The 14,059-nt window shown below is 34.7% G+C and overlaps 3 protein-coding genes across 11 annotated transcripts in view; 1 reads left to right on the forward strand and 2 right to left on the reverse strand.

Annotated features, from left to right (window-relative positions):
- Positions 1-4,316: 4,316 nt before the first annotated feature.
- Positions 4,317-6,506, forward strand: LOC116340306 (MDS1 and EVI1 complex locus protein EVI1-B). Its single transcript, XM_031766741.1, has 2 exons — positions 4,317-4,923; positions 5,167-6,506. The coding sequence occupies exons 1-2, from the start codon at positions 4,317-4,319 to the stop codon at positions 6,300-6,302; spliced, it is 1,743 nt and encodes a 580-aa protein (XP_031622601.1). The 3' UTR covers positions 6,303-6,506.
- Positions 6,507-6,520: 14 nt separating this feature from the next.
- On the reverse strand, positions 6,521-10,258 carry LOC116340207. Of its 2 annotated transcripts, XM_031766552.1 has the most exons (5): positions 9,898-10,258; positions 9,684-9,828; positions 8,895-9,540; positions 8,430-8,689; positions 6,521-8,348 (listed from the first exon to the last, which is right to left on the reverse strand). In XM_031766552.1, the coding sequence occupies exons 3-5, from the start codon at positions 9,532-9,534 to the stop codon at positions 6,894-6,896; spliced, it is 2,355 nt and encodes a 784-aa protein (XP_031622412.1). In that variant the 5' UTR covers positions 9,535-9,540; positions 9,684-9,828; positions 9,898-10,258; the 3' UTR covers positions 6,521-6,893. The 2 variants fall into 2 exon arrangements, with proteins under 2 accessions (XP_031622412.1, XP_031622411.1); XM_031766551.1 differs by having other exon boundaries at positions 9,684-10,258.
- Positions 10,259-10,652: 394 nt separating this feature from the next.
- The window catches only part of LOC116340155 (decaprenyl-diphosphate synthase subunit 2), an 8,588-nt gene continuing 5,181 nt past the window's right edge, over positions 10,653-14,059 (reverse strand). For 7 of the 8 annotated variants that reach the window (XM_031766440.1, XM_031766447.1, XM_031766441.1 and 4 more), the window contains exons 4-6: positions 12,497-12,538; positions 11,483-11,812; positions 10,655-11,412 (exon numbers count right to left, since the gene is read on the reverse strand). In XM_031766440.1, the coding sequence (XP_031622300.1) occupies positions 10,728-11,412; positions 11,483-11,812; positions 12,497-12,538 (1,057 nt within the window). In that variant the 3' untranslated portion in view covers positions 10,655-10,727. Of the gene's footprint in view, positions 11,413-11,482; positions 11,813-12,496; positions 12,539-14,059 lie in introns of all 8 variants that reach the window. The other variant, XM_031766448.1, reaches the window with a different exon arrangement.

A 14,059-nucleotide genomic window follows, 5' to 3' on the forward strand; every position in this document is an offset into this window, starting at 1 on the left:
ATTATGATTAATTTTAAATGCGTTTATAATCGGCAAATGAAAAAAAAACTACATTTATAACACATTCAATACAATAGAGAGAATAGTTATGAAGCACCGGCTTCCAAAATGTATGCATATTTATGAATTTGCATGTATGTCGGAAAGTAAAATGGATTGCGATTTGTTCGATGTGTGACGAATAAATTTATATATCCATTTTGATGGTTGATTAAATATCCAGTTGTGTTGATTTCGGCGCGCTATGTGCATCAGCATTGAAATGTAAGACAACATTTATACAATGGAAAACCCTTAAGAATGATGAAAGCCGAGAAGATTTCTTTTATTCAAATCCAAAATAATGATGATTCTTTATAAAGTTGCGATATAATAAATGATTCGAAACGAAAAATCCGAAACTAAATAAAGTGAAAATATCGACAAAAGACGTGCAACTATTTGCAATTCAATGCCATAAAAAACAGTTTGATTGATTCAGAATAGAAAAAAACCAAGCGGCTTTAAAGTGGAACCAACATAATTTTGAAAATAAAAAAAAACCGGGAATGACGAGCAACGAGGAAGAAAAAACAACAACTATATTAGATTATATCCCCTTTAAATTCAATAAAGATCCATATTAAAATACAATGTATGTCGTAAGTTAATACATCTACGATTAGCGCGCATGAAAAAAAAATTGCAGAACTGTAAGTACATACAAGCCCATGTATTGCATGTAAACTATCTCTCTTTCTCCGGTTGGTTTGCCGATTGGCTTAATGAAAACACTCTGTAATCGAGGGGTGCGCATCTATGCATCCGCATCCTAACACCGTATGTGTATTTGCAATGCGTACACCACATCGCTCCCTCTCTCCCTCTCTCTCTATCTTGCATCTCATCTTGTCCTTTTTCCCTTTCTCTATCCTTCGCGTACTAGTATTAAATTTGTTTCCACCGCACAATAGAACAATTTAATTGTTTTCTTGTTTTTGTGTCAGTCGAGCCATAAGAATAGCAAAGCGAAACAGAAAAAAATTACCCTCTAATACTTGTGTTTAATGCTTAATCGATTTGCGCTTCATTTTTAAATTGTTTCGCTAGCGCCGGTTTTTGTATGGTGCAAAATAAACTGGGGTAAATTTGTGTGTATGTGTGTGTGTGTGTGCGTGCACTGATTGTGTATGTTTGTGTGTGCGCGTGTAGTTCCTTGCATATGATTTTGATGTATTACATATGACTGAGTTAAATCGAGAGCAGCTCGGTTTAAAGTACCTAATACCAACGATGGGCAAAATGTTATTAAGTAACACTTGCACAAAAAAACAACAACAGCAGCAGCTCTTGTCTCGCCACGCAAAATAAGTGAGTCAATATGCTTTTAATTGTTGGCGTGTGCCAGCAATAAAATCAATTGAAATCCATCGTCATCGTCGTTGTTCTTGTTGTTGGATTATCGAATAATTCAAGGCGTTGATCCATCACTAAAAATGACTTTTGTGTGGTGCGTGTGCCACAGTTCTTCGCTTCTTTTGTTTTCAACAAGTGTAAACTATCAACGAAAATGAAATTATTATTTTCACAATCATTTTTCGCTTATTGTTCTGAGTACGTAATGTGGTTTATTCGATACAAATACATAAATAAAACAAGAAACGAAAACACGTTAATCAAGGTTTTTGCTGTCATCAATTAATCGTCTATTGTTCAAATTTTGCCATATTTTGAGGGCTATCTCAATCATTTTTCAGATTGTCATCGCCACATATAAACGATGGCTGTAACAACAAAATAAAAAAATAAAAAGTACACAATGGATCATATTTCTAAAATCATTGACATCATTATTGCAAATCGAACCCGCATTTTTCTCTTGCTCGCACTTTAATCCTTGGTTATCGTCGAGCAAAAATGTTTATAATGAAAATAAAAAAAAAAACATTAAAAATGATGGGCAAACGTACAATTTCAAATAAAAACTGAATAAAATATAAATCATCGAAATGGCGCTATATATGGTGCATGCACACAATTCGCTTCATTTGATATGTTATGGTGCGAATCGGAACACGTGGATTTCGGAAAAGTGAAATCGATGAAGAAAAAAACCACTCTGGGCCACAATTGTAGTACGGTGCAACTTGAAGTATCGTTGATCACTCGAATTTAAGGCCGAGCGAATGGTGTGGAGTGAAAAAAAAAATATTGAATTGCAATATTTGCGTAGGGTGTATGCGTGGATTTTTTCTTCTTCGTTTGTTTGATTGAAAATTTGGATATCATTTTCTCGAAATGGCTTTATTTTCAAGTGGTTAAAAGCCCTTTTGTGCATCAAATAGGGAACAGCTAACATATTGAATTTTATATTATTGATGAATATCATGCGATATCATGTATGGCCGTTGACTGCACCACATGCATTCGATTCGTTTAACACTTGTATACAACCATGTCCAAATCACGCAAACAACCTGATCAAATAATATCTTCGTTTCATTTTGCAACAACGAAAAAAATTTGATCGGAAAAAATATACAGGAAAGCATTAACGTCATTGTTTACATGAATTGAATAATTTCTTCATTATTGCCATAAAGATCCTTATCACAAAGGATATATTTCGATTCGTTTGTCGTAGTCATGGCCATTGCAGCTGCTAGATGCAACCCAAATGAAGTTTATTGATTTAAAATCCGATTGAGATGTTGATTCATTTGCATTGTTACGACCAATATGGTCTACAGACGTTGCAACATTTTCTTCATCGTACCACACAAATGTGCATTTTGATCAAATGGCCTAATTACAGATAAGAAAAACGTACATCATTTTCACACTATTGTTTGAAGCACGATGATGATGGCAAGTGAATGAAATTTAATGAAAATCCATCTGATAAGACTTATGATACTTTCTGCTAGTCAATTTTGTGCTAGAGATTGTTATCGCTGCATGCACAAACACACAAAAGTCAAAACAGTGCATTAATAATCAGGACGAAAACATTTGGAACATTTCGAGAGAATGAATGTACATCTGATAACAGAGTTTTTCAATCAATTCGAAATCAGCTGAGCGTACTGAATAAACTTGGATTGCATTAGCATTGGAAAAAGGGTCATCAAGATGATTATTATTCTAGTTTTTTTTTCTCGGTTTAATGTAATTTCCATACGAATAATCTGAATGCAATATTTGATAGACGTGGTTTTCGGCAAACACAACAAATAATATAAATTCGATACACCGCCAAAAATGCACCGCTTGATTTCATGTAACACAGCGTCATAGATTTGCAAAAGAGATTGATAGAGAGAGAGAGAGAGAGAGAGAGAAGGCCAGTAAAAAGTGCGATGTTAAAGGAATTATAAATAGAAATGTGTATGCGTAAAATATTCCGCGATGATGTTGGAAGCGATAGGGAGGGATGGAACGATTTGAGGTCGAATACAGCTGCATTACTAATCACATTTAATATGGTGATGACGATGTTTAAAGCGATATAACCCAAATCAAACCAATATATGAACACAAACGACCCTTTTTTTACATTGAAAATGCAACTTGCCTTTATAGTGTGCTTGAATTTGTTGTCTAATTTTTGCCCATTTGATTTCATCGAATCTCGTTTCGACTATACACCATTGTTTAATGAATGTTTATTAAAAACCAGAAAAAATATGTTTTAGCTTAGCGCCAGAGCTGAACAACACAGTCATCATTGAGCGCGTACGTAGTGCGTGTAATGTGCTCGATGCTCTGATGTAGTCATTGAATACGGAGAGCGAGAGAGAGAGAGAGAGAGGAGAGAGATGCAAGGTTCAGCACACACTTGTCATCACATTTGCACTATTGTTACTCTTAATGCTATTGAGATGGGCTTCCCCGCGTTACCATACATACACCACACCAAATTGTTTTCCGTCTCATTTTTCACCATTCAATTTTACATGGCATGTACTGCCACCGTACCCAACCGCACCTCTCCGATTTCGGCTTTTTGTCAAATGCATACAACAGAGGGTTGCAACTTGTTGTCGAGATTTCATTAAAACCTGATCGAATTGACTCTGCTGCAGTATATAAACCACGAACCAAATCACAACCACGATCAGATTCTAATTGCATTCTAACTCGAACGGACATCCTCCGGATACGAGCTCTTCGTCGTGTGCACGCAATTATATTTTTGATTTTTTGATTTTAACCGAAAAAAAACGCAAAAACAACAACAAAAAAAAAACAACCGTTGTTGAAATTAAAAAGCGCATTTTGTGATCAGTGTTTTGTGTGTTCATTTTTCTTTGACGTCTTTTTTTGCGGAGTTTGAAATGTTTCCAATTATCCCGGCGCACATGTTGAATGGAACACCATCAACATCATTGGAAAAAATGGCATTGAATCCAAGCAATGCCAGTTATTCGAATGCGTTTCCATTTTGGAACATTTGGACGGAGGATTTCTTACGACGAAAATACATTTCGACCACAACAAGTGATTGCCTTACAAATCATTCGATCGAATCGATGACAACAGAGCTTAAAAGTCGCGATAGCAAACGTATTAAAATTGAACCAAAACCAAATCGTGGATCATACGCAATTGAAGCAATTCCAAAAGATTCGAAATCAAGATCGTTCGATTGCATCGATTTAAATGGCGAACGAGATGCGAAATGTAAAAGTTTTATCAGTATTGATTCATCCGGATATATTACTAATGATCAACATTACTCGGAGAGCGTATGGTTGCGAAGCTTAAGTTTGGCCGATGATACATACAGTCATAACGCGCAATTGGAAATCACCAGTGATCATAGATTGCGCGTCCGAATCGTGAAGAATTTAGTGATCGACGAAGAAGTTCAATTGTGGTTTTCCGATGAAATACTTGGCATTTTGGCGGTACCATTTTTTCTAACACCTGCCAATATTTTAGGTGAGCTTTTTTTAGACATTTCTCCTTCTTTTTAAAAGGCTTTACAATATTCTTGACTTTCTTGATTGTTTGACACTTTCGAAGAAATTACATTTTTTTATAAATTTTCGATAAATTCGAATAATACTGAAAATTCATTCAAACTCGAGAAATGCAAAATGATCAAAGATTTGAATTCAATCGTAGCACCAATATTTATATAAACTAACTCAAAAAAAATTTCGGTTTTCCTTTCAATTTTAGGAAAGAATTGTTACAAATGCATCGAATGTCAAAAAACGTACGAAAATCCAAATCCATTAAAAATGCACTTGGCCACAAAATGTAATCGATACACCATGGATGATTTATGGTCTCGACTAAATAGCATATTGCCATTAAAATCGTACACATTATCGCAGCCAATAAGTCCATTCCGTCAATCGGCTCCAATTCAGAATGTTGAAAATACAACGAAATTTCTATCGCATGATGCGGATCGATTGCGTCCGAGTATACCATTTGTGCCTTCGTCGAGTCCACATTACCCGCCAATAGTTAGTCAATCAAGTAGCAGTAGTTCACTGAATCCATCATTTCAAGCGTTTACATTACAAAATCTACATCAATTGTCTGCCTTTCAACCAGTTCCTATGTCCATATCGCCGCCACAAATTCAACCATTTATCGCATCACATTCAGCACACGCCTATCATCATCATAGCCATCATCATCATCAGCATTCGCATCCACATTCGCAAGTGAGTCGTTCATCAATTCCATCGTCCAGTACGAATACGATGGCATCACAAGGTGAAAAAGTTGTTGCCGCCGCTGCAGCCCAATTAGAGACAATCGTCAGCAATATGGGAACATCAAAACAAGGACATATATGCATTTATTGCGGTAAATTGTATTCACGTAAATATGGCCTTAAAATTCATATAAGAACACACACGGGATTTAAACCGCTCAAATGTAAATATTGCCTGCGGCCATTCGGTGACCCAAGCAATTTGAACAAACACATTCGATTGCATGTTCAAGAAAAATCGCTATACAAATGTCATGTGTGTAGTAAAATATTGGTTCGACGTCGGGATTTGTTGCGCCACATGAATATAAAGCACAATGTTACGGAAGACGACACAACCAATGAAGGTCATCATCAACAGAAATGTGTCGATGGAGAGTGTGAGAGTGATAATATGACGGTTGTATCGTCCGCAAATGGTTTCAATGAAACAAACAGCAGTCGAAGTAACAGTGTAAATAGTGTAAATATTAGTTCGAATGATGATGATGACGATGAAGACGACGACGACGACGATGATGAGGATGAAAATCATGGAACGACTGCCGACGACGATGATTTTGATGTGAGCGTCGATGTTGACTAAAATACAGAATCGATTCCAATATTGCATTGAAAATAAAACAATACCAAAGATTTACCACCAAAGGATTTATTTACCATAAATGTACCTGTTAAGAAACTGTATCGAATTTCAAATTCAGCACACAGCCAATTGCTGCCAAAATGTAAACTATTTACTTTATTCAGTTTATGAAAATCCAAGCCTTCAAACTAAAAAAACAAAATAAATTACCGAAAATATTTATGTCTACATGCCATGAAACATATATTTTATTATATTATAATATTTTAACGTCATTTTTTTTTCTAAGTGTATAACAGTGTTTCTTTCTTCTTGTAATAAGGTGATCACAAAAATATATAATAGATTTGATCTTCTAATAAATTTCATGTTGTTTTTCTTCTTTTCTTGGTAGGTTTAATTCAAAAATAGAAATATTTTTTGTGCTTTGAATAACTTTGCAATATTAAGCGTTGCCATTTTTTCATTCTAAATGACTACACCAAATCTATGGTTAAGCTTAAATATAATATAATATTTTCTTTTGTGGCTACTTTTGATATGACTGTTGTTGGATTTTGATGTTTTGTTAAACTTTGGAAGTTTTTTTGTTTAGACGAATGCTTCACCAGCACAGACAGAGCATTGTGTCTTTTTTAAGGAACTTTCATGTTCAAGTACATAACTGTTCTTGAATTGGGTTTCGATTTTATCATATAAATCGTCTGTATACTGAAAAAGATATTCATTCAATGTGTCACAATCATCGTCGGCACTAATTTTGGTGAGCAAGCAATAGATGTCGGTGATAAAAATGTCTACAGATATAAAACGTCCCAGTGATAATTGAATTGTAACGGCATGATCGTTCAACAATTTTTTAGCCAATGCAAAGAATATCGCTGCCGATTCGTACGATAACCGTTTTAAAATCTCCTCAATTGTTTCATGTAATTCGTTTACATTGGCTGTGGCACAGCACATTTTAAATTTACTTCCAAACTCTTCGACCCGCTCTTCAATCATCAAAAATACTTTGCGATTATCGCTTAAATCGGCTTGATATATGTGTGCAGCGTCAAAGCTTATTTCTAAATTTTCTATTGATTCAGCGGTTTGCTCTTTTAAATATTCACGAATTTGAAAATCGATAAAATGCATTTTATCATCGTCCAAACTTAAAATGTAATTATTTAAATCCAAAAATTTTTCTTTCTCTGAACGTTCAACGAATTGAGCATACGCTAGTTTTAAGTAGGTTTCAAAATTTACTTGTGTTTGCATTTGTTTTTCCAGTGAACAACTTATCCGTACCATCAACTCTTGTACGAAATTCAAAAATTTGTTGTACGTTTTAAATGTCATTTGATTCAAAAGCAGCAGTAAAATCAATTGTAATGAAGATTCACCGCGATTATTCACTTGGTTCGTCAATTTGCTGACAATCGACTTCAAGCGAATATCGAACACTTCACAGTATTCTCTGGCAACGGATGGTGTTGCACTATTGAAAGTAGCTTCATTCTTTAAATCCACCTCTTCTTGTGATGGAGTTTGTGCCGCGGCTGCTTCTTTTTCTTTCAGTTCTTCACTAGTCTCTTCAATCTTTTCTTTCTCTTTCACATCTTCGGTTAACATTTTCTTATTGGATTCAATGTAATCCAATAGTTCTTTGCAGTTTCCCAAACTTTTGATTGATCGTATTATGATTTGTCCGACGTCGGTGCGCAATCCACGAATTAGTATCGTTTCGTTGACCAAATGATTGAATGATGTTTTTTGCCGTTCACGTAAAATATCTTTCATCGAATCGGGATTATTTGAATCGCTGGAACGTATTAGCTGTTCGGCCGCTTGAAAATTGCTAATCGAATGCGTTAACAAAAATAGCGATGCACTCAATTGGGCTAAGTGCACTTTGGATACCGGTTCGCCATTGTAAAAATTATACAACATCGTATGAAATCCATCCAAGCAGCCAGTTGTATGCAAACTTAATGCACCCAAATTCATAAAACGAACCGTATTTCGTGTTAAATGTGATATATTTTGTCCACTTGAGGCAGCCTGAATCAATCAAAGAAGAAAAAATGCGTATTTTAACTTGACTTGTTTTTTCCACACAAAAAGCAATTTTATAGAATTCACCTGTGTCATTAGTTTTGTTGCACCAGCCGCAGAGGCAGACAGTGTGCCAGCCGCGATATTGAACCAAGAGGCACGCGCCTCTCTATCCTTTAATGCAATACTTTGCTTATGATATTTTCTATCATATAAATCGTAGGCACTACGAATCCCAGTGTATACAGCGCATGAAATTCCAGCCAATGCAGCAGCACCCACAACAACCGGTGCCACAGCCAAAGATGGAATGAACGTTGCAGCAGCAACGCCTGCCGATGCCAAACCTATATCATGCAAAGAGGCACACAATATAATAATTATTCATTTCACAATATTGTATACAAAAACAAAAGCGATGAATAAAAAAACGGTGATAATTGAAGTGAAACCATTCGCTGAAATGAAACCAGGCGTGAACTAATCAAAATTGTTCATGCAATATTGATCGCTTTTTTAATGTATAATATTGTCCATATGTATATAACTAACCAACAACAGTCGATCCAGTGTCCAAATTTTTTGTTAGACCCGATTTTCGTACGAAAATATCTAATAAAACTTGATCGTTTGATGACGAACCATTATAGATGCCAGTACGTGGCGCAATCACAAGACCATCTTCGTATTTATTTTTTTCGCGAAAATCTTTCCAATTCACATATGCACGACCAAATTCATCAATGAAAATGGCACAACATTTGGTTTGGCCATTTTCATCGGTGGCCGTGCCCAGGCATTTTTGCACCCGAAATACGGGATGTATGGAAAATCGTTTCGATTGAATGTTTAATGGATAAGTTAAATGGTCTTTGATATTATGGTCATAGATGCAACATACGAAAATTGGTGACATAAACAGATGTTTATCGCCCATGTATTTCTTTTGTGACCATATCAAATCGACCAATTGCATTTTCTTTGCTTTATTCATTTCCGGCATTAGTAAATCGATTTTTACTTCAAGCTCCACTTTTTCCGTGTAACAATCATAAATGACGCTCGCTTTATGGCCAAACATTTCATAAAATTCTTGTTGCAATTTGATTATGTCAACGGGTATATCGGTGGTCTTCTCTTCTTCTTTTTCTTCATGTTCCATCGTTGTGCTTTTTTCTATAGTTTCAGCCATATTTTGCTATGTGCAGAAGAAAGTAGAAAAAAAAGCGTTTTTGAAACAAAGAACCATCACAGTGAAAACAAACAAAATGAATGACTAATGACTAATAAATCAATGTCATTCACGAACGATATCATCATTGCTCGTTGCTTAGTACTCACGATATAAATTTATTAGTTCGTGGTGTTCTGTTTCCAACTCTTTGAATGACACACACTGTCAATGCTTCGGATGGTTGGTGCTGATTTTTTTTTTTCACTTTGTATAATGTTTGTGGATTTTCGTTGTTTGGCAAATAAATTCCTCCTGATTTCGTTTAAATTTAATTTTTTTAAAAAAAATAATCTCCCCCTCGTTTCGAGGTTATCGACTTACAAAAAATGATATGTTTTGCTTGGTCCGTTTTTGGAATATAGATAAGTGTTTTGGTTTTCTTTTTTTTTCTTTTTTTGATTTTGTAAAATTGTTTGTATTTGATTTGATAGCACAGATGGGTAATTGAAAAAAAGGAGTAGAAGAGTGTGTTAATGCGATTTGTTGTTTGAGTTTTTCTTGTTATTTTGATTTCATTTCAAATAACAAATTCTCTAAACGAACTTAAAAACAAAGAAAAAACAATGAAATTGGTGAAAGATTAAAGAAAATAATAAAATCAACTTTGTGCAAACGAATCACATTGAATACTGCAGTTTCTGTCTGTACAATGCCAACATCTGTGTGTAATGTATATGCATAACATCACACATTTATAGATAGAAACGTCAAAAAATCTGCGCATAAACTAACAAGTCAAAACACACCATTCTAAACCGTTCAACCGTGCCACATTGAAGGCTTTTCAACATTTGTTCAACATTATAAGGTTTCTTTTTCCACTATGTGTTGATTTTCAAAAATAGAAAAACAGTCTCTTTTTTGCTCGTTCAAAAAATTTTTTTTTTGCTCGAATTTGGATTGAATAAATTCTAAGAGAAAGTTAGTGCAAATGACAATTACAGAAATATGTAATGAAATCGATGAAAAGTCAGGTCAAAGAATGAGCTTGAAGACAATTCAAAGAAATATAAATCAATAGTTTCGTTCTTTGATACAATAGTATTTTTTAAATATAAAATATTTATAATATATCAATAATTTTTTGGTTTTTTTTTTCAATACATTTTTCTATCTGCATTATGTGCTGTACCCATATTTTTGATTATCTCTCATCTTTGCAGATCTTGCATGGCATGCAAAATATTTTCGAGAGCTGTTCGAGCGTCTGATGGTGGAAATTTCTTCAGCACATTCATGGCCGCTTGACTATGTTGACGTTGTAGATTTTGAGTTTTATCAACGCCTGGTCCCTTTACAATTTCGCTGTGCAACGTTTTAAAATCGACATTTTCCACCGACACATAGCCCTTCTTGATCAATTCATATGCATTTGGATTGTATTCAAGATGATACAAAACCGGCGCCGATACCAAACTAAATGTTGTGCCATCAGGTAATGTTGGTTGCAAAAATGGTTCCAAATCCAAACATGCTTGCCATGACAATACCAAATGTTTACCAAAATGAAAACCAAGTTTCTGTGTCGATTCGGATAGGCCGGCCAATTTTAATGCACCTTGACAACTTTTACCCAATAAACTGCCTGCACTAAGAATATTTCGTAGTGCCCATTCTGTGTCCGGAGCACCCATGAAACGTTCTTTTTCCATTGGCTTCAGTACATCGTCGGCCAAATGAAGGTCATAATCATCATGAACATCGGTTGTGATGCGTCGCGGTGTTTTTGGTGGTGCCGATGGTAACGGATTATTCTGTTCGTCTCGATCGCCAATGAATTCAGCTTCAGTTAAGTCACGTACCGCTGATGAAATCAACTCAACCAAATCTTGATTTCTTTAATTCGAAAGGAGAGAACAATTAATTTTGATAAATAAACAAAATTTCTATGATTTCATTTGAATACCTTAAACCAGCCAGTTCAGCACAAGAATTTCCCAATAGGTAGTCACCACTCAATAAGGCGATTTTATTTCCAAATGTCATATCACTGTGCAACGATAAATCTTGTCCGGCTTGCGTAAGTGGCTGCAAATTTACCAAACCTTGATGCACCAAATGTGATATACGGATCATCTCACAAACTTCGGCAAGCGCACGTTGGGAATGTAAGACGCCAGCACTTTTGTCATGTTCCGTCTCCGGAATTCCAGGTGCTTGGCCGGCTGCCTTCGATATCAATAGCACGATCAGACCCCATGCTTGCATATTATTTCGTCCATGATACAATAGATTTCTGTTTACACACATTCAATTGAAATATTTTCTTGTTATTAATCAATGAATTGGTTGGATTATGATTGATGTTAAAAAACCAACACCTTTGTTTTTTAATGAAATTTTTTACATTTTATAGCGAAAAATTGCAAGTTATTTTTTTCAAATATAACTCAAAAAATGTTATACAATGTCACTTAATTAAAATACATATTTTTGTGCAACCAAACCCATATTTTCGAAGAGAAGAAAAGTCGAATGATTCCATCACCAATAATAATTATAACCACATTATTGTGCCATTGAACCTCATTATGTTTCATCTTTTGAGTTAAAAAAGGTAATAGTTAACCAAAAAATATGCCACAAACACCTGCGATAAATCCGATAACCAGCCAAAAATCTAAATGAAATTCTTAAATTCAATCCCATTTCGTGGATATGACCAAACAGGAATCCATATTAGCATTTTTTTAACAAATGGAATTGGTCATTTTTGTCCGAATTAATTTATAGTTACAATTAAATTAACCGTTTCTGAACCGAAAAGTGCTAAGAGCCTCTAATAGAGCGAGAGGTGAAAGAAAAATATAATTAAAATTGGGAAATTTGTTTTGTATCCAATGAAAATCCGATTAATTTATCCTAAAAAGATCGACACTCGTTGTCGATTCAAAAATTAATTTTTGGAATTTTTACCCACCTGTCTCTCTCGGTAATGCTAACAATTTGCGATGCCGCATTTCTAACATGGATTGGGAAAATCAAGTGCGAATTTGAAAAAAATAAAAATAAAAAAATGGTTTCAAATGAAATTGATGAGAATAATTTTGAATTTGACATGGGCAAAAAAAGTGAACGAAATTAAAATGTCATTCAAATAAATGATGGGCAAATTTTGTGTACACATAAAGAACTTGTGACCTAAAACAATGAAAAATTCTAAACTAGATCGTGTATATGGCTATCTCTATCCACGCTAAGACATTTAACACATAAAGGGGCGACACATAGACTTAACAAATAAGAGTGTGTATTTTGTGGCTTCGAGTCCAGCAATGAAAAAAAAACTTCGCGATGAGCAAATAACGCAATTGTACTTTGCAATTGTACGCATTTTTTTGGAAATGTGTCAAATTGTGTGAATTTTTTTCTTCTTTTTCTGTGGATGTTTCTTTTTCGCTTTGTTCGTCTCATCCGATTTCATTGAGTGACAACATTTAATTTCAATAGAAAATACTTGAAACACATACAAACGGAACGGAACTCGTTTCACTTTGGTGTATGAATGCATACGATGAATAATGGTTACACTTTGTTTTGCAAATGACCTTCAGTGCGCTTAATACGATGAGCAACAAGTGTTCTTCATACCATTCAGACCACAAATGTGAATACGAACGTTAACTACTGACATTAATAACAGTGGTTTTACAGATACTCTAACTAAAAGTGAAACGACGATGTGATTGAATGTTTGAAGGCCACGTGCTACGAGGTAGACTTGTTCATCTTCATCCCATAAAAGACAATTTCCAGAATTTATGAACCACATCACTGAGGTGAATAAAACTATAGACATTTTTGTTCTTGACTATGCATCCGGGTTAGCACCAAACATAAAACAAGATTTTTTTGTGCATTTTGAATTAAGATTGTACATTTCCGTGAGCTCATTTATCAACAACAGTGAATTCGAAATTTTTCATCAGTCATCGTTCAATGTATTTCAATTTTATTTTGCTATCCAAGACTTTGATATGATAAATTCAATTTGAATTTAAGCATTTTATATGCCATTCACAATCGGTGTGATCTATTATTGCGTACACATACGAATCGGACTGTCAAAAAGTTGGAATTTAGGTCGAAATCAAGTTTAACACACATATTTTCATTAAATGAGTGTGTATGCGTATGCATGTGTGTGTGTGTGTGTGTGTGTGTGAGAAACGAAAAAAAGGTCCGGCATTGTCACTTTCTTTTGGCCTGAATCATAAAGAGCATCGAAGAAAACCCATTAAATAGACATATTGTGATGTATCATGTATGCTTATTTTTTAAAAAAATGTGTTGCCAAATCTGTTTTTGATGAGTTTGTCGTATCCGATCGAACGATTTGACTATTGTTATGCATATTTTACATTTTTGCCTATCAACAAAAAAACCAAATTTGCTAACATGCTTCGTATATAATTAACATCGATAACACTATTTCATCTCTCTCTCTCTCTCTCTCTCTCTCTCTCTCTCTCTCTCTCTCTCT

This window comes from Contarinia nasturtii, unplaced genomic scaffold (genome assembly GCF_009176525.2).
Source record: "Contarinia nasturtii isolate CC-2019 unplaced genomic scaffold, AAFC_CNas_1.1 Cnas_scaffold_630, whole genome shotgun sequence".
Lineage (NCBI taxonomy): Eukaryota > Metazoa > Arthropoda > Insecta > Diptera > Cecidomyiidae > Contarinia > Contarinia nasturtii.

Coding starts and splice junctions, on each gene's coding strand:
- LOC116340306 (XM_031766741.1), top strand. CDS start 4,317: ATGTTTCCAATTATCCCGGCGCACATGTTGAATGGAACACCATCAACA. Junction 4,924..5,166: donor AACACCTGCCAATATTTTAG/GTGAGCTTTTTT, acceptor TTTCAATTTTAG/GAAAGAATTGTTACAAATGC.
- LOC116340207 (XM_031766552.1), bottom strand. CDS start 9,534: ATGGCTGAAACTATAGAAAAAAGCACAACGATGGAACATGAAGAAAAA. Junction 8,690..8,894: donor CACTGGATCGACTGTTGTTG/GTTAGTTATATA, acceptor TGCATGATATAG/GTTTGGCATCGGCAGGCGTT. Junction 8,349..8,429: donor CAACAAAACTAATGACACAG/GTGAATTCTATA, acceptor TGATTGATTCAG/GCTGCCTCAAGTGGACAAAA.